Source organism: Dreissena polymorpha, chromosome 10 (genome assembly GCF_020536995.1).
Source record: "Dreissena polymorpha isolate Duluth1 chromosome 10, UMN_Dpol_1.0, whole genome shotgun sequence".
Taxonomy (NCBI): domain Eukaryota; kingdom Metazoa; phylum Mollusca; class Bivalvia; order Myida; family Dreissenidae; genus Dreissena; species Dreissena polymorpha.
Genome location: NC_068364.1, coordinates 82,389,422 through 82,414,253, shown reverse-complemented (window position 1 = coordinate 82,414,253; position 24,832 = coordinate 82,389,422). Strand labels below are relative to the sequence as shown.

General features: G+C 34.4%; 2 protein-coding genes across 6 annotated transcripts; both read right to left on the bottom strand.

Annotated features, from left to right (window-relative positions):
* Positions 1–86: 86 nt before the first annotated feature.
* LOC127848558 (cysteine-rich venom protein ENH2-like) lies at positions 87–24,350 on the bottom strand. Of its 4 annotated transcripts, none has more exons than XM_052381094.1 (12): positions 24,273–24,350; positions 23,615–23,654; positions 21,983–22,029; positions 20,093–20,198; positions 19,631–19,707; positions 18,622–18,709; positions 18,159–18,304; positions 17,911–17,996; positions 17,308–17,408; positions 16,905–17,015; positions 520–636; positions 87–337 (listed from the first exon to the last, which is right to left on the bottom strand). In XM_052381094.1, exons 2-12 carry the CDS (start codon positions 23,652–23,654, stop codon positions 102–104), a joined length of 1,155 nt encoding a protein of 384 aa, XP_052237054.1. In that variant the 5' UTR covers positions 24,273–24,350; the 3' UTR covers positions 87–101. The 4 variants fall into 4 exon arrangements, with proteins under 4 accessions (XP_052237054.1, XP_052237053.1, XP_052237051.1 ...); XM_052381093.1 differs by lacking the exon at positions 520–636 and adding an exon at positions 15,911–16,027 and having other exon boundaries at positions 24,273–24,349; XM_052381091.1 differs by lacking the exons at positions 87–337; positions 520–636 and adding exons at positions 15,177–15,723; positions 15,911–16,027 and having other exon boundaries at positions 24,273–24,347.
* LOC127848552 (A disintegrin and metalloproteinase with thrombospondin motifs adt-1-like) lies at positions 7,493–13,244 on the bottom strand. Of its 2 annotated transcripts, none has more exons than XM_052381067.1 (11): positions 13,129–13,244; positions 12,785–12,829; positions 12,583–12,662; positions 11,171–11,239; positions 10,901–11,030; positions 10,257–10,379; positions 9,824–9,994; positions 9,259–9,435; positions 8,637–8,813; positions 8,149–8,310; positions 7,493–7,922 (listed from the first exon to the last, which is right to left on the bottom strand). In XM_052381067.1, exons 1-11 carry the CDS (start codon positions 13,136–13,138, stop codon positions 7,510–7,512), a joined length of 1,557 nt encoding a protein of 518 aa, XP_052237027.1. In that variant the 5' UTR covers positions 13,139–13,244; the 3' UTR covers positions 7,493–7,509. The 2 variants fall into 2 exon arrangements, with proteins under 2 accessions (XP_052237027.1, XP_052237028.1); XM_052381068.1 differs by having other exon boundaries at positions 7,795–7,922; positions 8,130–8,310.
* Positions 24,351–24,832: the final 482 nt, after the last annotated feature.

The following is a 24,832-nucleotide window of genomic DNA, read 5'->3' as shown; positions in this document are numbered from 1 at the left end:
TATAAACATGAATCTGTTATAAAAGTAAGACAATACTATTATTTAGGGACATATAAATTACCAGGGGGTTTTGCAACACGGGCTTGGTATTTCGAGACGTGTTACCGCGTGTTACAAAAAGACATAATTAACATAAACCAAACAGTGGAACATGTCCCCATAGCGTGTGGTCGTGACATTGCAGTAGGTCCACTGTTGTGCTGCGCTGGAAAGGAAGAAGACGAGCCGCTGCTGCTAATGCGCAGAGTTGTTGCGAGCGTCGTTGTTGTGCATAACGGAAGACCCTTCTCCCATGGCATCCGCGATATAATAGTGACGCTCCAACTTGAACCCGAGTCTGAAAATTGCAAGGAACTCTTTAACATCTTGCAAACAGCTATCTTCTATTTGTTTACTCTATTCGTAATTATACATGTAACGAAACCGAATGATTCCGTTTTAAGAGAAACATGTGACGATTAAGGGTGCTTATTCGTTACCTTGGTAAGAAAATAACAACTATTCATGTGTTTCCCTTACACGGACAGACGTTACACATCCAAGGGCAACGGAACATCGTGCGCATGTTCGTGTCGCATGTACCACGTAGTGACCTTAAACATTCTGGTTCGATGTCATTGTTTCCAACGCAGTTTACTGAAGTAAAATAATATAACGCATGTATTGTTTTGTGACCTTGAACATTCTGGATCGATGTCATTGGTTCCAACGCAGTTTACTGAAGTAAAATATTATAACGCATGTATTATTTTTATTTGTGTACATGGGTCCTCCACTATATCAGTAGTTGCTCTGTTGGGTTGTTTATAATATAACTTATGTGTAAACAAAATTACATATGACATAAATGTATGACGAGAGGTAGCATTTGGATAGTGTCCAGAAATTTTCTAAACATCGATTGCATGTTGACATGCAGAACAGGTCAACAAAATAAACCTATAATTAATTGTTGCAAAATTTTTGCTAAATTGTAACATAGGTGTTTTTATATTAAGTTTACAAACGCATATTTTACAAAGATAATAATCACAGTAAAGCTGTTTAGAAATAATGGATATTGTTTTTATACATATACAAAATATATTAGAATTTAGACGAAACGTTTCAACTTGTATCAATTATACAAAAATAAACGAATTACTTTGTAGAAAACGGCTAATTTCAAGCAAATATTATAGACATTTGCAACCCGTCAGTAGTCCACAAAAGTACATGGACAAGTCCTTTTAAAAATCTTTAAGCTGCAGTTTGTACGTTCACGAGCATTCACTGCCACTGTAGGTTCCTGGCAACACGGTAGACACGCAATCACATGTGTATGTAGTCATGTTAAACCTAGATCCGCTGAGGCATATCAATCCACCGTAGTCTGAACAAAACACAACGGCAATCAATTAAACATAAATATTATATGATACTTCGCATGTCTATTTAATTCAAACAGTGCACCCATGTGTTAGTGTGATATATACGAAACTTAAGTTGTTAATAGTAACAAGGCTAGGGAATACATATTTTACATTTATAATATAATAATACACACTATTTCAATTAAATTGCATTCAGACTATACATCATGTTCAACATAACAGTTTGGACTATATAGATGCAAAAACGATTGATGATGATATTTATTATCACAAAAGCACTTTTACAAATGTCTTACCACAGAGGTGGGTGCTTGCATTACAGTGTCCCGGACATTCGTCGCACGATGAGTTTGACACAGACTCTTTGTATGGCTTATCTAATCGCTGGGGGTCAGTGCTAAAATTGACATAAAGTAAACATTTATATCATTCATATTGCAAAGAGAATAATTTGGACAGCAAATTTGTTGATTCTAATTATCGCAAGTATATAAAAACACGGGATACCCTGCATACTGTCGCCGATAAAATGAAATGTGTGCAATATTTATAGGTAATTAACTTACATGTCAGCATGCAGACAGATGTAGATGAAGAAAGTACCACAACCAGTGACGCGTTATTTCCCATTGAGCCGTAAGTGAAATTCGTCTTTTTCTTCTCCCATGTTTTCACGACATCAGTCCAGTTAATGAATGTTTTGCTGTACAGATAATTTTTGGCCAATAATGTATCCACCTGTTTTGTGTCAAATAATATGTTTCATAAATATTGACGAAGACAAATAAAGCTCTTTTACAAAGGAATATTTAATATACTTGCCCTGGTTTCAAAACCGCTACATTCTAACAATGGTAATATCAAATTTGCTATATATAAATAATTAAATGAAATTTAGGCAAAACAAACGTTAGGTTTATCAAATGGCTTCGACTTGACGTTTTAAAATTAATTTAAATGAAGTAAGAAGTGTGTGTTACGACGCCCCTACCCAACAGGCTAAAATTTAAAAAGAGCAAATGATTTTTGTTTTCATCCCTCCTCAAGGCAACAAAATCTATGTTACCATATTATTTGAATGAAACAAGCGATATTAACGGAAACGCGTTGAAATATTCAGGATTTAAATTAAAAGTATTTTACATTTTGTATGAGCCCAAAGTGTTTCGCACATATATCTGACTGCCTGATAAGATTCTTGTGTCAGTTTTATACCTGGCGACGTTCGCTGGTACCAAGTACTGTCGGCCGTGCATCGGCGTACCCATCTGTCTGCTGTGCTACTTAGGCCAGGGTCTCCTTCTAATAGAGAAAACATATATTGCGATCACTTGCATGTGTGTCTTTGGTTAATTAAAAGATAAATGTGTGTTGTAATTCCGTTTACGATTCATGTCGCAACCAGGTCAAGTTTTATACGAGACAGTGAGACTGCTGTTTTAAGCTCAAGTTTAATGATAATTATCATCATCACGTTCATTTTAAAACTGTCTTACTAACAATTTCTGCAGTAAGGATGTTATATTTTTAATTAGATACAAATACTCATTTTATATCGAAAAAAAGCTGCCCTAAAGGGCTTTGGTTTTTAGCGATGTTTAAAGGGAGAGTTGATCAGATAAAGGCAAAGAAAAATAACAGTTGTACTATTGAGCGACTAGGAAGAAAGAGAAGATGCAAGACATGCAAATAATACAGAAAAATAGGCTTTACACAACATAAGGTTAATTAATATAAACGTTACAGACCATAAGCCGCATGTCTGCCGCTGGAGGAGATACATGGGTCCGGATCTCGTTGTGCAAGTCAGCAATAGTGGCGAGGTCTACGACCAAATCAAACAATAGTTGACGATGTACAGAACTTCACGTAGAAAATTGTACGTAGTCGTATAGACACATTTAGAGTTTATTATTGATTTACATAATCATACCTGCCAGTTGTTTATGAAGTGGGGCAACGTTTGTAAAAACAAGATAAAATGGTTCATCATGACAGACGGAAATATATTTCAGTAAAATGCTGTTATTGTTGTTATTTCAATAAATAGTCAAAAGTTCTCTTCTCATCGTTGCATGGATTTGTCTATGCTGTGCACCGTTAAGAAATTCACTTCTTAAAAATCACAATTGATTACGATTTACACACAGTTCTATTTGGTATACGAGCTTTTAAACGTAACATGTTCAACACGCGGCATACCTGCGTCTGATATTTTGATCGTCTTTCCTGTCAATGGTCGGTTTTCGCAGTTGAGAAGACCAGGAAATGCGGCATACCGGTCGATGCAGGTTGGATTGGACGGTCTCTGTAAGGGAAGGATTGAACAAATGCGATTAAGTATACGTTCAATATTGACTTCTGTCTATTCTTACTGATAAGCTATTTCCGATATTTCCAAACTTTATATAAACTATGGTATATGTCCATTTACTAGCTATCGAATGCAGAAACTTACGCCGTACTAAAAATATCCTTTGTACATTTTATGAGGGGTCTAGCACCGCTTCAGCTCCATAAAAAAAGTTCATATGGTCATATATTCAATGATCAATAGTGTTAATACCTATTCTGAACGTGAGGTTAAGTTAACCCGTCTGAATTCAGATTTTATTTTATGTTCTGCATTTTTGGAAATATAGTTGCAGTACGATGAGATCTGTGCAGAGATTAATTCGTCTTGGTTGAGAAATCTTTAATCCGCTGAACAAGTACTATTTTGAGCACGTCCCATTTAAGTCAGATATTTATCATTATATAGTGACGCATAGGCGTTTGTTTCGTTTCACTTTGAACCATTTACCACTTTATTGTATCATTCTAGTATCGTTGCATACTCTCTTGACAAAACTTAAAGTATTAAAGGATACTCACAATCGTGAAAATTGATAAAAATGAAGATCAAGTTTTGTTATCGCATAATTGCCATTGAACAAATCCGCATGGTTACAGAGTTAAGTTCTGTTTATGATAAGTCAATGTATATATACATGTAAGCAACATTTGAAGTCTATTGTTTTCGAACATTAAATGCGCACAAACTTTTGATCTATGTAAGTTAATATATATAAAAAAACGTTTGTTGTAAACAAAACTAGATTTATCATCTGTGTTCCTAATTTAATGTTAATATAGTTTCAGGACACGTTGTCTAAATTTTGTTGTTACTTAATACATTATTACATTATTATACATTATAATTATTGATTTTAGACACTTCCTTCCGTTAAGTGTGTATTGGATAATATTGTATTGCATAGCGCTTTGTGTCAAACTTAAACAGGTAAACTCACAGGACCAATTTCTTGCTGAGGGGTATCACGATATGTATGCTGGCATAAACATGTATTTGAATCGGCTTGTTGGTCGCAAATGTATATAATCATTTTTACAATCGCTTCATAATTTCACAAGCAATGTAAAAGGTTTCTCCTTTTTTCATACAATATTAATATACCGTCGGAAAAAAAATCTGTGCATAGAGAAATTACCAGAACTTTAAATATTAATTCATTTTTATATATTTTATTATATATTGTTGGTACAATATACCTTCGTGAACAGTATGGTTGTGGGATGTTTTGATGTTTTGTATAAGCTTTTTGCGTTTAACTTAAATAAAATTTTCTTTATATATTTATTTAATCAATACTATTAACAGTATACAAGAATTAAAAACTTTTTTACCTCGTTAAATTATTATAAAAGTATATTATTAATCGAAATATGAATTAACACCAGTCCATATCGGAGCGTTTATATAAACATTTATTTTGTTGTGTATATTCATGAAGGAAAATATGTATTACCCACGAACAATTTGAAAGTCGGCAAGACACATACCACAAACTGTTGCATCTCAAAATTGACTACACAATGAAATGTATGAACTTTATAAACCCAGTGCCCCAGATAATTATTTTGAAAATAGGGTTTTCAACCATAGATTTTGAAAAATGGGGTGATTTCATTCTTGTAATAGGGTGAATCGAGTTCTAAAAATAAATACCTTAAAATAATTTCTGCTTAACTTCTATTTAAGCTGCACACTTGTATTGATTCAGTAAAACTGTAAACTATCATAATTAACTTTAATAAACAGATGTTTCATAATATCTTTAACCATTGCAACTGTTCATAATGTAAACTTTAAACTTTACAAAAATCGATAACACGAATGATTTAGCACTTATTGGCTCTTGCTATCTTGGGTCGAAAAAGTTTGCGATCGACCGATATTTTGGCGCAACAATCGCGCACGTCTTTCGACCACTCTTGGACAGTATTATAAGGCATCGTAAAAGAAACTGAATCTACAGACGCTTTACAAATACATGCACAATGAACAACGGATTAAGTTAGATTGAAAATGATGTATGTCGTCGTAAATAATTTGGCCAGACGCTTTATTTAACTATGAAATCGAGTCCGCAAAGCGTTTGAATAACTTTTACTGTTTTCCTGCTCTGTCATCCAGGCGCTTGCTAAATGAAAGCGTCGCCGCGTTACGATAATAATTTTAAAGAAAAAATACCGAAAATGAGCAAAGCATTTGATTGAAGCTATTGTACCGTACGCATCAAATTTGATGAATTTGCGTAAAAGTCAATTTAGTTGCATTTTCACTACGCATGATATTGTATTTCTTTGCGTTTTTAAACATTAAAATAGGGTGAAAAACGCAGTTGCGCAGCTTATCTGGTGCTCTGTATAAACCTCGCGTGCATATGAAATGTGTTTGATGTCTAGTTTGTCGATGTGCTTGATAACTTTTATCACACAATACAAAATCGTTTTAAGTAAAGAATTGAGTTTTTTAAACAATTGATTTGAGCTGTTGTATTTTTATAATGCATATATTCCAGAAAACGTTACAGGCGTTGGAAATTTCAAAACACATATCGCAGTATCGTGCATAATCGGATATGTAATAAAATAATCTAATTAAGCCAGGGTTCGTTAAAACCTGGCTTAATGACACAACATGTAATTTTTACTGTAACATTATATTTACTTACTGGTGAATAAGGTTTGACGGTACCTGTCGCAAAACATCTCCTTAAACACAACACAGATGTTTATAAATATTCGAGACGCAGTGCGGATGCAAAAGAAATAAAATATGTGAGAGAGAGATACAATCACACATACGCTAAATAGTTCTCCAATACGTCTACTATGATCTGCATATGATTTTGCACTACTTTCAAAAATATTGTCTGCTAAAGGAGTCTCTATAAAAACGCAAACACACTACACAATATTTTTCTATCTCACACATAAATAGTTATGTTGATCGTGTCCATATTTGATTATGTTTTCTATATTATGGTCCTACATAATTGATTCTGCAAAAGTCTTTAGTCATGAGTTCTAAGAACAAACAAATGAACCTAAATATGGGCTTCTAGTATATCTGTATCCAGATGGGGTAATTACGTAATAGTCAAGATGGCAACATCCGAGCCGAGACAGGTATTTTTCGCCGTTGTTTACCCTTTATTTCTTGTATAATTTTTTTAAATGACGCACTCTTTCCAGCCATAACAGCAAATAAAATTACTAGCGTATTAATATTTTCTATTAATATTCGCTCTATATCTCGACTTTACTACTCGCTGCAATATTGTTAAGCGGGATGACCTAATTACAGCTCCACTTGAGAAAATTTGCGGGGAGTAAAGTCGAGATATAAAGCGAATTTTAATACGAAATAAACGCTAATCATCTTTTTACTGAAATGGCTGTAAAGTAAGCGTCATTTTAAAATTAAACAAATGTGATAAATGGTATTAAACAGCGCAAAATAACTGTCTCGGCATGGGCGTCGCCATGTTGACTATCGTGGTATTACCCCCTCTGTATCTAAATTGGTGCTTCTTACGAGTCATCGTGACCATACTTCAATTACGTAAGTTGTGGTATGTTGCTCCAGAATATGTGAACTTTAAAGTGCTTTGCTTGTTTATGTTTATATGTTTATATAAACATGTTTTCATATGATCATATAGTCATTATTAGTCAATTTCAATTGAGATTAACGAAAAGTGTTTCACTGTAATACTATACGAACCAAACATGAAAGACATCAATAAAACGGATATAAATAAAAGATAAAAAAAACTTGACATATTTATTAGAGCTCTTGGACAAGAGCTCCGGTAAATGTGTTCCAAGCATTAATAGCTTCAAATAGTTCTCCTGTGTAATGCTGATTCATTTGAACCCAGGCGTGCTCGTTTCTGTTCAGCTTAGCAGATGAGGAGGCCGATGTACATGTAGCGTCGTCAGCATTGTATGCATAGTTAATCGTCAAGCGTGTAAAGCTGCTCATATCGGCATTTCCCTTGTAGATGGCAAAACCCAAAGCATGTCGAGGCCAATAGCAGATAACCACAGTGAAGTAATATATTCCGTCCACAGGGGCTGTCAAGTGTCCAGTGTAGGGATTGTAAGCATTGCCTTCGTTGAAGATCACGGTTGGAAATGTATTGACATTATTTGACAAAATTATGTTGATCCCGTGAGCGTTGAAGGCTACAACATTACCTACAATAGTATAGGTTAAAATCATTACATTGTCATTAAAACTAAATTAATTAAATTGTTTTCCCTAACCGCCATTCGAAACTTGACCGTTGGCAGCAAAATTGTAAAGCGCTAACACTGGCCACTTAGTGAATATTAAACTCAACGTAAGTAGTTTACAAAAAATAGATAAAAACCGAATTAGTATTAATTTTTATACAAAACCACCTTAAGTATATCTACTCACACGGTCTGTTTACACAAACGTCAAATGCCTCTGAGTTTCCCTCGCAAGCTTTTCCGTATATAGTTGGACTCGGGTTAGAACAGATCCTGCTCATCAGCCTGCGACCTACTCCACAGGTGACTGAACAGCTCTGCCACGAACCCCACGTAGACCAGCCACCATCTTTAATACACATGTAAAACATTACGTCGCTTTTGTAACAATTGTAAAATAATATCTTTTACAAACTACTATAATTCGATTCCAGTTACATGCACTACTTTAAAATTCGACATAAAATCAAATTGTAAGAACAAGCATTTTAATAACAGATTTTCTTCTTTTTTACACGACTAATACACCGAGACCTAATACGTGTTTACTGTTTTTTGGGCAACTTAGAGTAGTTTAAGTACTTCTTAAGTCGTATGTTCATGTTATTTAAGATGAGCCATTTTTATTCAAAAGCTATTTTATGATGATTTATACTTATGATGATTTATACTTACTTCTGGCGCCACAAGGTTCATTAAGACATAAAGTATATTCGCTATGATCACCCACACAGTCGTCGCCTAGAGCGTTTGGTTTAGGATTGGTGCACGTCCTTAATCTCTTCTGAAGTCCCCCATCACACGTGACAGAACAAGTGGACCATACGGACCAGGCTGACCAGTTGCCATGCACTGTTGAAGAAGCGTAAAACATAAATCATTAATTCTAGCAGGCAGGTCATTTTTGTCTTGTGTGTTTGCATCCCTTGTCAATTAATTGGATATTTCTCTAATGCTTTAAACAGGTAAACATCGCACAACTTTCGTCCAGTACAATAATCATACCTGGTGAAAAGCAGGGTTGAATTTGGCAAACAGTATATTCGCTATTATCACCGACATAATAGTCACCCTGTGCATTTTGTTTAGGATTGTTGCAAGACCTTGACTGCTTTTTGAGTTCTCCAACACACTAACTAGAACAACAGGACCGTACGGTCCAACCTGACTAGTTGGCATGCATTAAAATGTATAGATATTCTTCCTTTCTATTTTTGTTCGTTGCTGCAACTGTAAATCAATTGCGAGGTTCTTCCATCAACATATTGTAAAAAAGCCTAAATTATAATATTGTTACCCGGAGCAACGCAGTGTTCATTTTGGCAAACAGCATATTCGCTAGCATCGCCATAACAATTGTCGCCAAATCTATCTGGTCTTGGATTGGTGCAGGTTCTTGTCTTTTTCATTAGTCCAACATCACAGGTAACTGAGCAACTAGACCAACTGGACCAATCCGTCCAGTTTCCATGCACTGAGTGAAAGAAAAGTACGTTACTTATTTTTAATTTTGCTGTTAAGATGAATCCGGTATGAAAACGGAAGATTTGAATACATGCGGCAAATTATAAATATTTATTTATCGAACATTTCAAAACGAGATCACGTGCTACTTGGAAATTCAAACACAAAATAAAATATCGAATTAACTATGTAAGAGCTTAAATGTGATTATTGGACTATAGAAGGCATTGAAAATTAAGATTATCATATTTGTTAATTGTAGAAGCGTCTGTTCACCTTGATGTATTTATTTACAATTTTTACAAGACGCATCGGTTACTTCACTTTCTATGTGCATCGCTTGTATTAGATATATAGCATTTTGTTTGTTGTTTAAATGAACGCAAATGTTATTTAACCTGGACAAAGCTGCTGTGTGCACAGTTTAATGTCAACAGCTGGTCCATTGCAGTTTAGGCCACCGTTGCTAGGGGGCGGATTACTGCAGGTGCGTGTACGCTCCTGCGTTCCATTCGCACATGTCACACTGCACTGCGTCCATGTGCCCCATTCCGCCCAGTTTCCATCAACTGCGTGCAAATATAATCAGTCTTCAAATAGTTTTAGTAAACCGATGTAAGCGCAGAAACCATGTCGGTTGTAAAAGAAACGACAGACGGAAATTACGCTTTAATGAGATGGGACGTTATCTAAATGTATAATGAAATTTAAATAACGCTTATTGTATAATATTTGACCAAGGTTTGCCACACTTTTATAACGATACGGGAACATGATGAACTGACTTTAAAATTAAGAAAAATATTGATCATATCACTTTTGTGATCTTACCGAGCTGACACAGGCCACAGAACTTTGGACACGTGATTTTTGCATGATGAACATCTGCGCAAACATTAAACAGAGTATTTAATCGAGCGCAGTCGAGTGTTTCGTCGTCAGTGCACTCGGAAGCTGCAAAGAGGCATACGTATTCACACATTAAAGTTGACTTCAGAAAACTAATTTAAGCAACAATAGGCATGACATTAATACTTTTCTTCGCATTAATTGTTGATCGTGTTTATTTTTAGAATCCCGATCAGATAGATATACCTTATCGTATAATATGGGATGAACGACTGATTATACACTTCTTTCATGGCTATAAATAAGCAACAAGATCTTTCGTTATTAGATTAATAAATAAAAGTTAAACGATATGGCATTGACGTTGAAAAAGGTAAGCTAAAACCGAGTTTGAAACTAAAATAAAATTGAAGCGAACACATGACATGTTACAAAATTAATTGACTGACAATCACATTTTTTTCCGCCACGCCTATTTGAACTGAATCTAAGTCGACATTTATTCCTAAAGGAAACCGAAGAGGAATGGATGTTGACTATTGGTAAAAGTGGATGCTCTATTCGGGAAACCGTTTCAATCGAATATGAGTGATGCCAATCGTTTTGTAATAAGTCTATAATCTAACGTTTTTTATGAAAGCAAAGGTTCTCATTGCATCGGTCAGTACTGCAGCATTCATAGCATATATACTGCTGTCTCGTCTGGACGGAGCGACCGATGATACTGTGTGGGCTAACAGCGAGGGAACTGCATAACTGCAATGTATTTAAGTGACTGATACATGGGTGCAACACCAGGAGTTCTGTTTCAAAGAAGGCACACACAATGTATTATATACAACAATTGTTATTGTAAAAAGTACAGTAGATATATAATATAGTATAATATGTATTACCTGATTGTTTTGACATCCCATGGTGTAGCGTATTTCGGAGTCAGCTTGGAATGTTTGTAAAGAGCATGACTGTTCATGAAAACAGAATACATTGTTTATTAATAAGACATATTGAACGATGCTCGAACCGATTTTATATTTATCGTATTTCTTTATAGATGTGTCTTACAGAACCCGAAGGGAATCATATGCTAATGGCATTTCGTCTGTCCGTCCCTCATTTATTATGTCCCGCTTATTGTGTGGAGCATGATTCAGGAAGTATTGAACCTATTTTAATGAAATTTCATATGATAGATACCTTTAATGGGAATTTAAGAGTACAAGAACAATAACACTCTTTTAAGGATTAACAGACTTAACTACCTTTTAGAAAGTTTTCTCGCTTAGTATTGGCGGTATTTGAATAATGTTAGATGAAGTGCGGACTACAATAAACATTTTCCTTTCTTTGACAAATATGTATTTAGTTCCCTATGTTATATTGTCTTGTTGAACGCACAATTATAAAATTGACTTTAATAAAAGACAAGATGTGTTTGTGAAACACTATGTACCCCCCCCCCTATATATGTGACCTTTGACCTTGAAGGATGACCTTGACCTTCCACCACTTAAAATGAGCAGGTCCATGAGAAACAAATGCATGCCAAATACCAAGTTGCTATCTTCAATATTGCAAAAGTTGTGTCCAATGTTAAAGTTAGACGCAAACAAACCAACAAACAAACAGACAGGGGCAAAAACAATATGTCCCCCAGCATATAATTGTGGACATAAATAGAGGACAATACAAGTGATTGCAAACAACAAGAATACAAACTCCTTTTTCGGTGATACAGACTAGATTGGGTTTTCTTGTTATTTGTCTATTTTGGAGCATTTCTCTCTTAGTATTGATAACAATCTTATGAAAGTTCATATACTCGTGATTATAAGGCACCAAAACACACTTCTGAGTACCCATTTCATCATTCGTTTTTCAGATTTAATGTTCTGTTTTTCATGAAATAAATACAACTTGTCTGTGTCTACAAGTTTGAAGGTTGATTTTACATTTTTCTCAAAGTAATACTTCGGGGTCATTTAGTTTAAACATATTTATTTAGTTTAAACCTATTTATTTTAGCTCGATTGCATCGAAAGCCTACGGCTTTTATAAACGCTCTCGAGTCCGTTTCCTGGGCCTAGAACCAGTACTTGTTTTTATTTATTTCAAACAAGCATTTTTATTCATACACCATTTATATTAAATATTAATTTTAAATTATGTTTAAAAATATTAAAATATAACCGGGGTCATGTTGTGCTAGCGGTGACTTCAAAAGTGTTCTTTTATGTGTATTAAGTTCAACTTGGTTCAAAACATGTTGGCATTATACCAAATTTATTCGAATAAAGTTTATACAAACTTGACCACTGGAACATTGTGAAGTATTTCTGCACTCATTAGGATCAGCAATGTTTTGACAACTGAAACACTCTATGCATTCTGGAAAAAAAAACATTAAAAAGTAATACAAGATTAACACAGATTAAACATGTTAAGGTATCATAAGAATGCAGTATTGATAGAGTACTAAAGTGAAGTGAAATATGAACAAAATGGTATACCTGACGCTCTAATCATGCACATAATCCCCACTGGAATCCAAACTCCTGCAACATAGAAACATAGAAACATAGCACAAACCCTTTAAGATGGTTTGAAATACTTTTTTGCATGTGCAGTGCATTATAAAACTATATATACTTATAAGATTCTTAGTATAATTATCAATATAAATATAACTATATATATCTATATATATTATTTATTATTATATAATACTATTTATTTATCTATTTAACGCACATATATATGTAAAAAATATAATATTTATTTATTATGTATTATTTTATTATCATAAAAACTAATCGTAAGTGTACCATATGTTATTTTATTACATGAAACCTACCTATGTTCATTTCTCCGCCTAACTGTCCCTTGTTCTTTTAGAGAAACAACTGGTCTTATCAGGGAACGTAGTCACTTTAGTATCAGTGGTGTTTGACCTTTTAACATTCGTGACTGTGACGGAGATAACACTTGATGTATGTAAAAAATGTCCTACATACATGGAAACATGTCACTTGATAAAATAACAGAGAATAGTTTTATAAAAATTTGCTACGCCACAATCAAATTAGTGTTTACCTCTTCAAGTTGCATGTATGTATGATACATGTATTTTCATGTTGATTTAAATACTATAAGTATTTAAATAGTCTCATTTTTCCCTACAATAGTATCAATACGAAATTTAGATATTTAAATACAATATTTTGACACCATGCACACCACAAAAGGCTAAATTATAATACATATTATATTAATGCTATGAAATACCTACTGGATAGCCTGGAGTCCGAATGCTTATAATGACAAGAAGGAATGTTCGAAGGCCCATATACTACATTTAGCGAGGAGTGCACATTGTCTGAAGTAAACATCTTTGTATAGTTATTTTCTTGTGTATTTGGATATGGTTAAAATTCAGGTTTAAGTGTTCATGACGCAATGTATTCTTTTACCAGAGATATTCCTTACCTTCTTATTAAACGAATAAGTGCGGTTCATTTAGGCGTTATTGACTGTTGTTCGTATGATATTGTGAGGCTTTTTGGGTTCGGATAAGATGATTCACGTTTCTTCACGGTTGCATAATAATTACCTCCCTTAGTTTTATATTCGCCAAGTAAACAATATTGAGATGTTAGTTTAAATAACACAGTAAGTTCTGTTTTCGTATTGGAAATGATTTATTAAGAATGTCTAGAGCATTTGATATTTTAGGAATGTGTGCAAATAAAATCCTGCATGTATATTCGGCTTGTTTCTGAGGCAGTGGATGATGAATTGATAGTATGTTATCTCCGTTGAGTTCGGTGGGCAATCGGTTAGCTTCGTCAAAAGCGAAGAAAGTTCGGTAACGTCGGTGGTTTCCGGATCCGGTTTTTCCGTTGGCTAGGTGGCGCTCGGTTCGCCAGTATATAAAGGCTCGCAATAAGGCAAGTTGGTCACCTCTCCTGCGGATGCGGGCAGGACACCATCTGAAGAAAGGTTTCGGTACTATAAAGAACATTTCTCTGGAGCAATTGGGTAATTACGTTGACTTCAAACGGTGCTTCCCAGGCTGCAGAGTTCCTGTTGCAAGTTTAGAGGGTCTTCAGAGGGTTGGTGTCTACGGAAGTCGTACTAGATGGTGGACGTTTCACCTAGGGCCTCGGGGTGACGAATAGCTAAAGCTTCATTGAATGCAACGGTCCCCTGTTTGTCGCACTGTACATACTCGTGGCGACTCAATTACTCTTCAGTTTCCAATCATAAGGCAGGTAGCCTGAGAAAAATAAATTGTTATTTTGCAATTGGCCTTCCGAGGGTTTTGGAAGGCACATTGTCATTGTGAGGCCGCGCACATAACGCTCGGTGGCGGCTTCAGGAAGGCTCGCGTTACAATATCGTGCGTTGATATCATGGTTTATTTCGTTCATTGGCATGTTTTTTATGATGCACATTTCTGGCAATTATATAATCTATAATGGCATAGGGATTAATTTTCCGAAAATTAAGATATGTATGCTACATATGTCGATCCATTTCCTATAGTATAATGTATGTACTAATTAGTTGTCCTTTTAATTACACTTTTGTATTTTTATCTAGGACTCCCATTACGTTCATACATCTTGTTGAAACGAAACGCAAACACTTCCATTAAATGAAAACTGTGAAGTGGGGTTCAAACAACCTGTTTGACTACCTAACTAAATTCTAATCAAATGACGTTCAGGTTCCAGGTAGAGTAGTTTTAAACGTTTACGGCTTATTACGCATACAGTTTTGATCTTAATGGAGAACTCCACATTAACCAATGCAATATCCATGACTACTATGTGACTTTCTATCTTTGTAAAACTGCCGAATTTCATTTTGTAAATATTCGCTAATGTAAAACATAACATATTATGTTCATATTATATTTTGTAATTATACTAATTTAAACAACGAAGATGACTTAAAATGTAAATAAAAAATGCGTAAAAAACTCGTACAAACGATTCAGTTCAACAGCATTGTTTAAATAGCAACAGTTTTCGTTGTATCATACATATTCGAACACATACATTTTGTTTGGCATTCCTTTCGCATGGTGCAGGGCCAAATAGAAACATGAATCTGATTATAAAAGTAAGACAATACTATGATTGAGGGACATTTAAAGTACCAGGGGGGGTGCAACATGGCCTTAGTATTTTGAGACGTATTTCCACGTGTCACCGCGTGTTACAAAAAGACATGATTAACATAAACCAAACAGTGAAACATGTCCCCATGGCGTGTGGTCGTGACATTGCAGTAGGTCCACTGTTGTGCTGTGCTGGAAAGGAAGTAGACGAGCCGCTGCTGCTTATGCGCAGAGTTGTTGCGAGCATCGTTGTTGTGCACAACGGAAGACCCTTCTCCCATGGCATCCGCGATATAACAGTGACGTTCCAACTTGAACCCGAGTCTGAAAAGTGCAGATAACTATTTTACATCTTGCAAACAGCTATCTGCTATATGTTGACTCTATTGGTAACTATAATTAATGCGTAATGAAACTAAATTATTCCGTTTTAAGAATAACATGTGACGATTAAGGATGCTTATTTGTAACCTTGGTACAAAAATAAAAACTATTTATGTGTTTCCCTTACACGGACAGACGTTACACATCCAAGGGCAACGGAACATCGTGTGCATGTTCGTGTCGCACGTGCCACGTAGTGACCTTGAACATTCTGAATCGATGTCATTGGTTCCAACGCAGTTTACTGAAGTGAAATATTATAACGCATGTATTATTTTGTGACCTTGAACATTCTGGATCGATGTAATTGGTTCCAACGCAGTTTACTGAAGTGAAATATTATAACGCATGTATTATTTTGTGACCTTGAACATTCTGGATTGATGTCATTGGTTCCAACGCAGTTTACTGAAGTTAACTATTATAACGCATGTATTATTTTGTGACCTTGAACATTCTCAATCGATGTCATTGGTTCCAACGCATTCTACTGAAGTAAAATATTATAACGCATGTATTGTTTTGTGACCTTGAACATTCTGGATTGATGTCATTGGTTCCAACGCAGTTTACTGAAGTAAAATATTATAACGCATGTATTATTTTGATTTGTCTACATTGTTCATCCACTATATAAGTAGTTGCTGTGTTGGGTAGTTCATAATATAACTTATGTGTAAACAAACTTACATTTGACAAAAATGTAAGCCGAGAGTAATTATTTGGTTAGTGTCCAGAAATTTTCAAAACATCGATTGCATGTTGACATGCACAACAGTTCAACAATATGAACCTATCATTAATTGTTGCACATTTTTGCTCAAGTGTAACAAACGTGTTTTCATATTTAGTTTACAAACGTATATTTTACAAAGATAATAATCACAGTAAAGATGTTAAGAAATAATGGATACAATGTATTGTATTTATACATATAAACATATATTAAAATTCTGACGAAACATTTCAACTTGTATCAATTATACAAAAATAAACGAATTACTTTGTAGAAAACGGCAAATTTCAAGCAAATATTATAGAAATTTGCAACCTGTCAGTCAGTCCACAAAAGTTCATGGACAAGTCCTTTTAAAACTCTGTAAGCTGCAGTGTGTACGTACACGAGCATTCACTGCCACTGTATGTTCCTGGCAACACGGTTGACACGCAATCACACATGTATGTAGTCATGTTCAACTTAGACCCGCTGAGGCATATCAATCCACCGTAGTCTGTACAACACACAACGGCGATCAATGTAACATAAATATGATACTTCGCATGTCTATTAAATTCATACAGTGCACCAATGTATTAGAGTAATATATGCGAAACTTAGATTGTTAATAGTAACAAGGCTAGGGAATACATATTTTACATTTATAATATAATAATATACACTATTTCAATTCAATTGCATTCAGAATATACATCATGTTCAACATAACAGTTTGGACTATATAGATGCAAAAACGATTGATGATGATATGTATTATCACAAAAGCACTTTTACAAATGTATTACCACAGAGGTGGGTGCTTGCATTGCAGTGGCCCGGACAGTCGTCGCACGATGAGTTTGACACAGACTCTTTGTATGGCTGATCTAATGGCTGGGGGTTAGGGCTAAAATTGTAAAAAAAAATACAATTAAATCATTTATATTGCAAAACATAAATGGGCCGTGCTCTGTGAGGGGGTTTAATGCATGTGCGTAAAGTGTTGCGCAAGATTAGCCAGTGCAGTCCGCACAGGCTAATCAGGGACGACACTTTACGCCTAAACTTGATTTTTGCTAAGAAGATACTTTCTTTAAACAGAATCATAATAGTAATAGTATCATAAAAGCGGAAAGTGTCGTTCCTGATAAGCCTGTGCGGACTGCACAGGCTAATAAGGGAACGAAACTTTAGCCAGAAGCATTAAACCCATTTTCACAGAGCACGGCTAAAATGATGTATATCATTTTCCTTGTTTTGTTGCAAGATACTATAACATAGACAGAGACCAGTTTTGGACAGCAACTTTGCTAATTCTTATTATCGAAAATTTCTAGAATCTCGGGATACCCTACATTTTGTCGCCGATAAAACGAATTATGTGAAATGATTGCAGGTAATTAACTTACATGGTAGCATACAGGCAGATGTAGATGAAGAAAGTACCACAATTTGCAGCGCTACATCCAACAGATGAGGTTTCACCCCAAATCATCTGGAAAAAGGACAACTGGATTCTACTTTCTATGAATTATATATTTTATCAGCGTTTGGTTTAGGTATCATTTTAGCGCACTTTATAATCATCTCAAAGTTGAAATGTCGGAAGTTAACATGCAACATAACTTTTAAAAAGGTAAATATGTCAATTGATTACCTGTTTGTAATTTCCAACTAGTGACGCGTTATTTCCCGTTGAGCCGTAAGCGAAATTCGTCTTTTCCTGCTCCCATGTTTTCACGACATCTGTCCAGTTAATGAATGATTTGCTGTACAGATGATTTTGGCCAAGAATGTATCCACCTGTTTTGTGTCAAATAAACATATTTTTCATAAACATTGACGAATATAAATAAAGCTCTACAAAAGAATTACTTAGTTACGACCCCCCTCAACAGGCTTAGATTTACAAAAAGAGCAAATGATTGTTGTTTTCTTGTTTTTCATCTCCCCTCAAAGTCAACAAGAAAATATATGTTGGAATATGTTTTGAATGAAACAAGCGAACCGTAGAAAATTAATTTAGGATGAAAATAAAAGCATTTTACATTTTGTATGAGCTCAAAGTGTTTCGCATGTATATCTGACTGCCTGATAAGATTCTTGTGTCAGTTTTATACCTGGCGACGTTCGCTGGTACCAAGTACTATCGGCCGTGCATCGGCGCACCCATCTGTCTGCTGTGCTACTTAGGCCAGGGTTCTCCTTCTAATAATGAACCCATATAGTACGATCACTTGCTTGCGTGTCTTTGATTAATTGAAATAAAAATGTGCCGTTAACAATTCGCAATACAGGATAAGTTGTATACGTTGATGATCAAAACCCGTGTACAGTAAGATATATATTAACGTAAATGTTTCATACTGCAGCTTAACGTTTAAGTTTAATAATAACTATCATTATCATGTTAATTTTTTACTGTCTGACTAACAAGATCTGCAGTTATGATGTAATAATTTTAATTAGAGACAAATACTCATGTTATACCGCTAAAAACAGCCATATAGTTTTTAGCATTGTGCGTATAATAGCAAAAATATGTGTACACTCAAACGTACATTTTTTATAGCGATGTGAAAAAGGGAGAGTTGATAAGATAAAGCAAAGACCTATAGATAACATGTCTTTTTTCGGCGACCGACTTTGCTCACTACGCGAAGTTCGTAACGTTGCGCTTTCAGACATTCATTGCTCTGCAAACTGACAACCGAGCGTTCAAAACACTAATTAACACATTAAGATTGTTAATAACAATATCAATATAATATAAACTACCAGATCATGATCAGAATACCCTACGACAACAAATATTAACGACTAATTACGAAGAATAATTGATTGCTTTATAACAAAATGGCCGACAGCAGCTGGAACAGGGAAGAATCTACAGGTACACCGGCATGTCGAAAATCAATGTCACGTGACCCGCGTCCGCCGTAAGATATTATCGCATATCGCTATCGCGAAGAGGAGAGTTTCCAATCTGTGTTATCTATAGGTCTTTGGATAAAGGGAAAAAAATAACTGTAATAATATTGAGCGACCATTGCATGAAAGAGAAGAAGCGAAAAAATGCAAATAATACAGAAAATAGGAAAAAAATTAATTAATATAAACGTTACGGACCATAAGCCGCATGTCTGCCGCTGGGGGAGATACATGGGTCCGGATCTCGTTGTGCAAGGCAGCAATAGTTGCGAGGTCTGGGACAAAAGCATACAGTAGTTGTCGATTTAGAGAACTCAACGTAGAACATGGTACGCAGCTATATAGACACATTTAGTGGTTGTTCGTTTATTTTAAATATAATTATATCTGCTAGTTGTTTATGAAATAGGACAACGTTTGCAAAAAGAAGACAAATGGTTCATCGTGAGAAACGGAAAGATAATTTAGAAATGTGTTGTTTTTATCTTTGTTATTTCAATAAATAATCACAAGGTCTCTTCTCAGCGTTGCGTGGACTTGTTTACGCTGTTCACCGTTGAACAAAATCACTTCTTAAAAATCACATTTTATTACGATTTACACACAGTTCTTTTTGGTATGCGAGCTTTTTAACATAACGTTTCCTCCACTCCGGCATACCTGTGTCTGATATTTTGATCGTCTTTCCTGTCAATGGTCGGTTTTCACAATTGAGATGACCAAGGAATGCCGCATACCGGTCGATACAGGTTGGATTGAACGGTCTCTGAAAGAGGAGGATTAAACAAATGCGATTACGCTTATTCAAGGTTCATTTCTGTTTATTCTTACTGATAAGTTATATAAACTACGGTATATGCACATTTACTAGCTATCGCATCCAGAAACTACTGCCGTTATAGAAAGATCATTTGTACATTAACCCATTTATGTCTAGTGGACTCTTCCATCCTTCTAAATTGGATCAATTTATTTCTAAAATTAGGGATGTCTAGTATTATTATTTCTATATTAAGAATATTTTTATTACAGAACTTCCTTTAAGCAAACAGCGCAGACCCTGATGAGACGCCGCATCATCATCAGGGTCTACGCTTTTTGCCAAGGCCTTTTTTCTAGACGCTAGGCATGGGTTAAAGAGGGGTCTAGTACCGCTTCAGCTCCATAAAACCATATATGGTCTATCTATATATTCAATGATCAAAAGTGTTAATATGCATTCTGCACGTGATATTCAGTGAACCCGTCTGAATGCAGTTTCTTTAATGCTCTGCAAGTTTGGAAATATAGTTGCAGTATGATGAGTATCTGTTAAGAGATTAATCCGTTTTTGTTGAGAACTCTTCACTCCGTTGAACAAGTACTAGTTTGGGCACGTCTCATTTGACTCAGATATTTATCATTATATACCGACGCATAAGCGTTTGTTTTGTTTCATTTTGAACAATTTATCACTTTATTTTATCATTCTAGTATCGTTGCATTCTCTTTTGACAAGACGTTAAAGGTGCCTTTTCACAGTTTTTGGCATTTTTTAACTTATTCATTAAATGCTTTATATCGATAAATGTAAACATTGGATCGTAAAAGCTCCAGTAAAAAATCAAGAATAAAATTAAAAAAAGGAAAAGAACATTGCCCGGACCAGGTTTCGAACCAGTGACCCCTGGAGTCCTGCCAGAGTCATGAAGTAAAAACGCTTTAGCCTACTGAGCTATTCTGCCGAGTACATTTACCTGACGTATTTTATACCTTATATAAGCAATCTTCGTAGTTTCACAAAATTTAACGACAAAAACAGAACTCTCCAAATTATTCAATCGTTTCGCGTTGCAACGCTTTATAATTTTTAGGTTTTAAAATCGTCAAAAGATGCATATAATGGCTATATTAGACCATGGTAAATGTTCAGTATAACTGTTTCCTCACAAATATCATAACTAAAACGAAAATTTGCGAATCTGAAACAACTTTTTTCAATTTTGTCAATTTACCAAAGCGTGAAAAGATCCCTTTAAGTTCTCACAGTCGTAAAATTTGATAAAAAATGAAGATTACGTTTTCGTATCATATAATTGCCATTGAACTAATCCGCATGGTTCCAGAGTTAAGTTCTGTTTATGATAAGTCAATGTATATATAAGCAACATTTGAAGTGTATTTTTTTCTAACTAAAAATGCGCGCAACCTTTTTTTCTATGCGAGTTAATATATATATTTAAAAACGTTTGTTGTAAACAAAACTTGATTGATCATCTGTTTTCCTTATTTAATATTAATAAAGTTTCAGGACACTTTGTCTAAATTGTGTTGTTCCTTAATACATTCAGTTTAGAAATAAGTAATCCTTAAATTGTGTATAATATGATATTGAATTACATAACCCTTTGTGTCAAACTTAAACAGGTAAATTTACATTTACAATTTCGTGATGTATCACGAGGGGTATCACGATATGTATGCTGGCATATACATGTATTTTAATCGGCTATTTAAAACCTGGCTTAATAAAAAACATGTGATTTTTACTTTTAAATTAGTTTTACTTACTGGCGAATAACACGTTAGGTTTGGCGGTACCTGTCCCAATACTTCTCCTTAAAAACAACACAAATTTTAAAAAATATGCGATTCGCAGTGCGAAAACAAAAGAAATACAATTAGGAAGAGAGAGATATAATCATACATGCGCTAAATAGTTATCCAATATTTCTATTATGATCTGCTTATTATTTTGCACTAGTTCCAAAAATATTGCCTGAAAAAGGAGTCTCTATAAACACGCACACACACTCCACAATATTTGTTCATCTCACACATAAATATTTATATTGATCGTGTCCATATTTGATTATGTTTTCTACACAATGGCCCTACATAATTGATTCTGCATAAATCTTTAGTCGTGAGTTCTAGGAACATACACATGCACCTAAATGTGTGCTTTTAGAAAATCTGTATCTATGTTGGTACTTCAAATGAGTCATTGTGGCCATCTTCAAATACGAAAGTCGTGCTTAATTACTCAAGAATTCGTGAACTTTTAAGTTTGCAATATTCACAGTCGATAATACTGTTTGATATGGTATTGGGGTTATACCTCTTGTTTATGTACAGTATGATTTCACAAAATGATAAGTCTGAATGAGAACGAATTGCAGACTGTGTTCACAATGCTCGCAGCATAACGGACGACTGATTGATTGTGAGGGAAAAAACTTAAAAGGCGGGTAGTTCATACCACACTGATACTTCGTTGAAGTCATCCCGAAAAGAGCTAAGTAAATATGCGGTTTTAAGAATAATGCATGTATAATAAATGGATCTTATAGTGAACCAAGTTTGGTGATTGAACACATATTAAATATTCAGTTGTATTTTTAATATGGTTTGAATGTTCCCTCGAATGTCAGCATACAGCACAAGGAATAAATTTATTAAAAAAGACACACACGTATTATATATAAGATTGTAGATTTAGTAAAACTTGCGTTATAGCACCTTTTATGTTAAATTGATTTTGCTTCTAGTTCAAATCCATTAGAAAACAAACAAATGCAATAACTGGGTGTATGCTTTGTCGATAAACTCCTGTATGTTTGTGATCTCAATGTGAGGAATTAAAAAAAAACTAATGGAAAAACTTCACAACTTTTCAGCCATTCCAATGCACAGAAAACCGATTTTGTGATAACAGTGTTATAGTGTGTAATTGATGCTGTTCAATCAAAGTGAGACATTTGCTCCTTTAATGATGGCTCATATTAAAAAACAGTTAATTTTCATCGGTGTGTTGCGATTTTCCATAAAATAGTTACATTAGCACAAGCGAGTGTCGGACATTCATTGCAAATTTGCACTTTCATTATCTGTAGTTTACTTGTCCATTTAGTTAGATGGAAACGACTGTCGTGTAAGAATGTTCTCGTCATTTAGTGTGCCTGATTGAACAAAAACCACCAACAGCCAAATTACTCTCTTTCTTAAACAATATTTTGGAAACTCCATAATAGGTACATACTTAACGTATATAATAAAAGAACGCTAGAGGAGTGCATGTGCATATTTGATGTTTCCTATTTGTGTGATTTCGGATTCAATTTCAGCTAACTATATCATAATATATATTGGATATATTTAGTACATAATAACTAAGGCGATGAAAGAAGACGCTTTACGCACCTGTTACCAGCAAAAAGAGGGCAAACAACACTATATCCATCTGAAGTAAACATTTAACACAGCGCTAATAAAAAATATACAAATACAGAATGAGCGTGTATACATGCTAGATATCAAAATGCCTCATCAACAATTTACTCCCTTGTTTTACTTAAAAACTCAAAAACGCTTAAAACCAACGAAAATTTCGTAAAATAAAGTTAACACCTAAATAGTCAGTGTTCCTTATAGCAATAGCCAAAATTTTAACGCTAGATGTGGTATGATTACATAGATTAATGTAGATACAAAATGCTCGTTTTTATTTATTTGTGACATAATTAATTACATTTTAATTTCCCGCGAATATATCTATTCATTCGACACACGAACGATAAAATGGTACCATGTGCAAAACAATAATAAAAACGAGCATTTTGTATCTCCAAACATGTATTTTACCAGACCACATCTGGCGTTGAAATTTCAGCAATTGACAAATATTTCTTTTAATATTGTTATTGAATATAATTACTATTTAAATAATTGTTTTGACTTTCATTAAGTGAAATTTGCAATAACAAATATAGTATCGTTTGTAAATCAATATTTTAACATATTGCGCCCAATGTAAATAATACTTTATATTTTATCATATGTATTTTAAATGAAAATCAACCGTTAATCCCCAGTTTCTGATAACTGAGATATCTCCAAACGACCGCTTGCTTTTATCCAAGGTGCATTCTTAGGGGGTCGATAAGCGAAGACTCTACATTTTCCATAGACATATATTTTAAAGTGTTTGCAGTTTATTTTTCCTTTAAGAAGTTTGAATTTACGATAAGAAATGTTTTTTTAATTTTTCAATTTGTGTCATAAAGGACATTATCCTAGTTTCATTAGATTTATAAGAAGTTATTCCTGCAAAAGTAATATCCAAGTTTCAGATAATTACCATATTTTCATGCATTTTATGGTTTGATGTTTTTTTTTACATTGTAAAAAAGAGTTATTTTATTAGTACACATTTGTGTTTCAAATAACAAATAACATGTTGTTGTTTTTTTTATTTGGTAAAATATGTCTTATTTGAATTTTCGTCAGTGAGTCGCCTTAAATTATGTGCCAACCTTTTGCAGATATGGTCTACATGAAAAGAAAGTGGGTCAAAATAAAGTGATTGCTAAAGTTTGACTTTCCTATCGTAAACATTCCTGTCAGCAATACATATTGAAG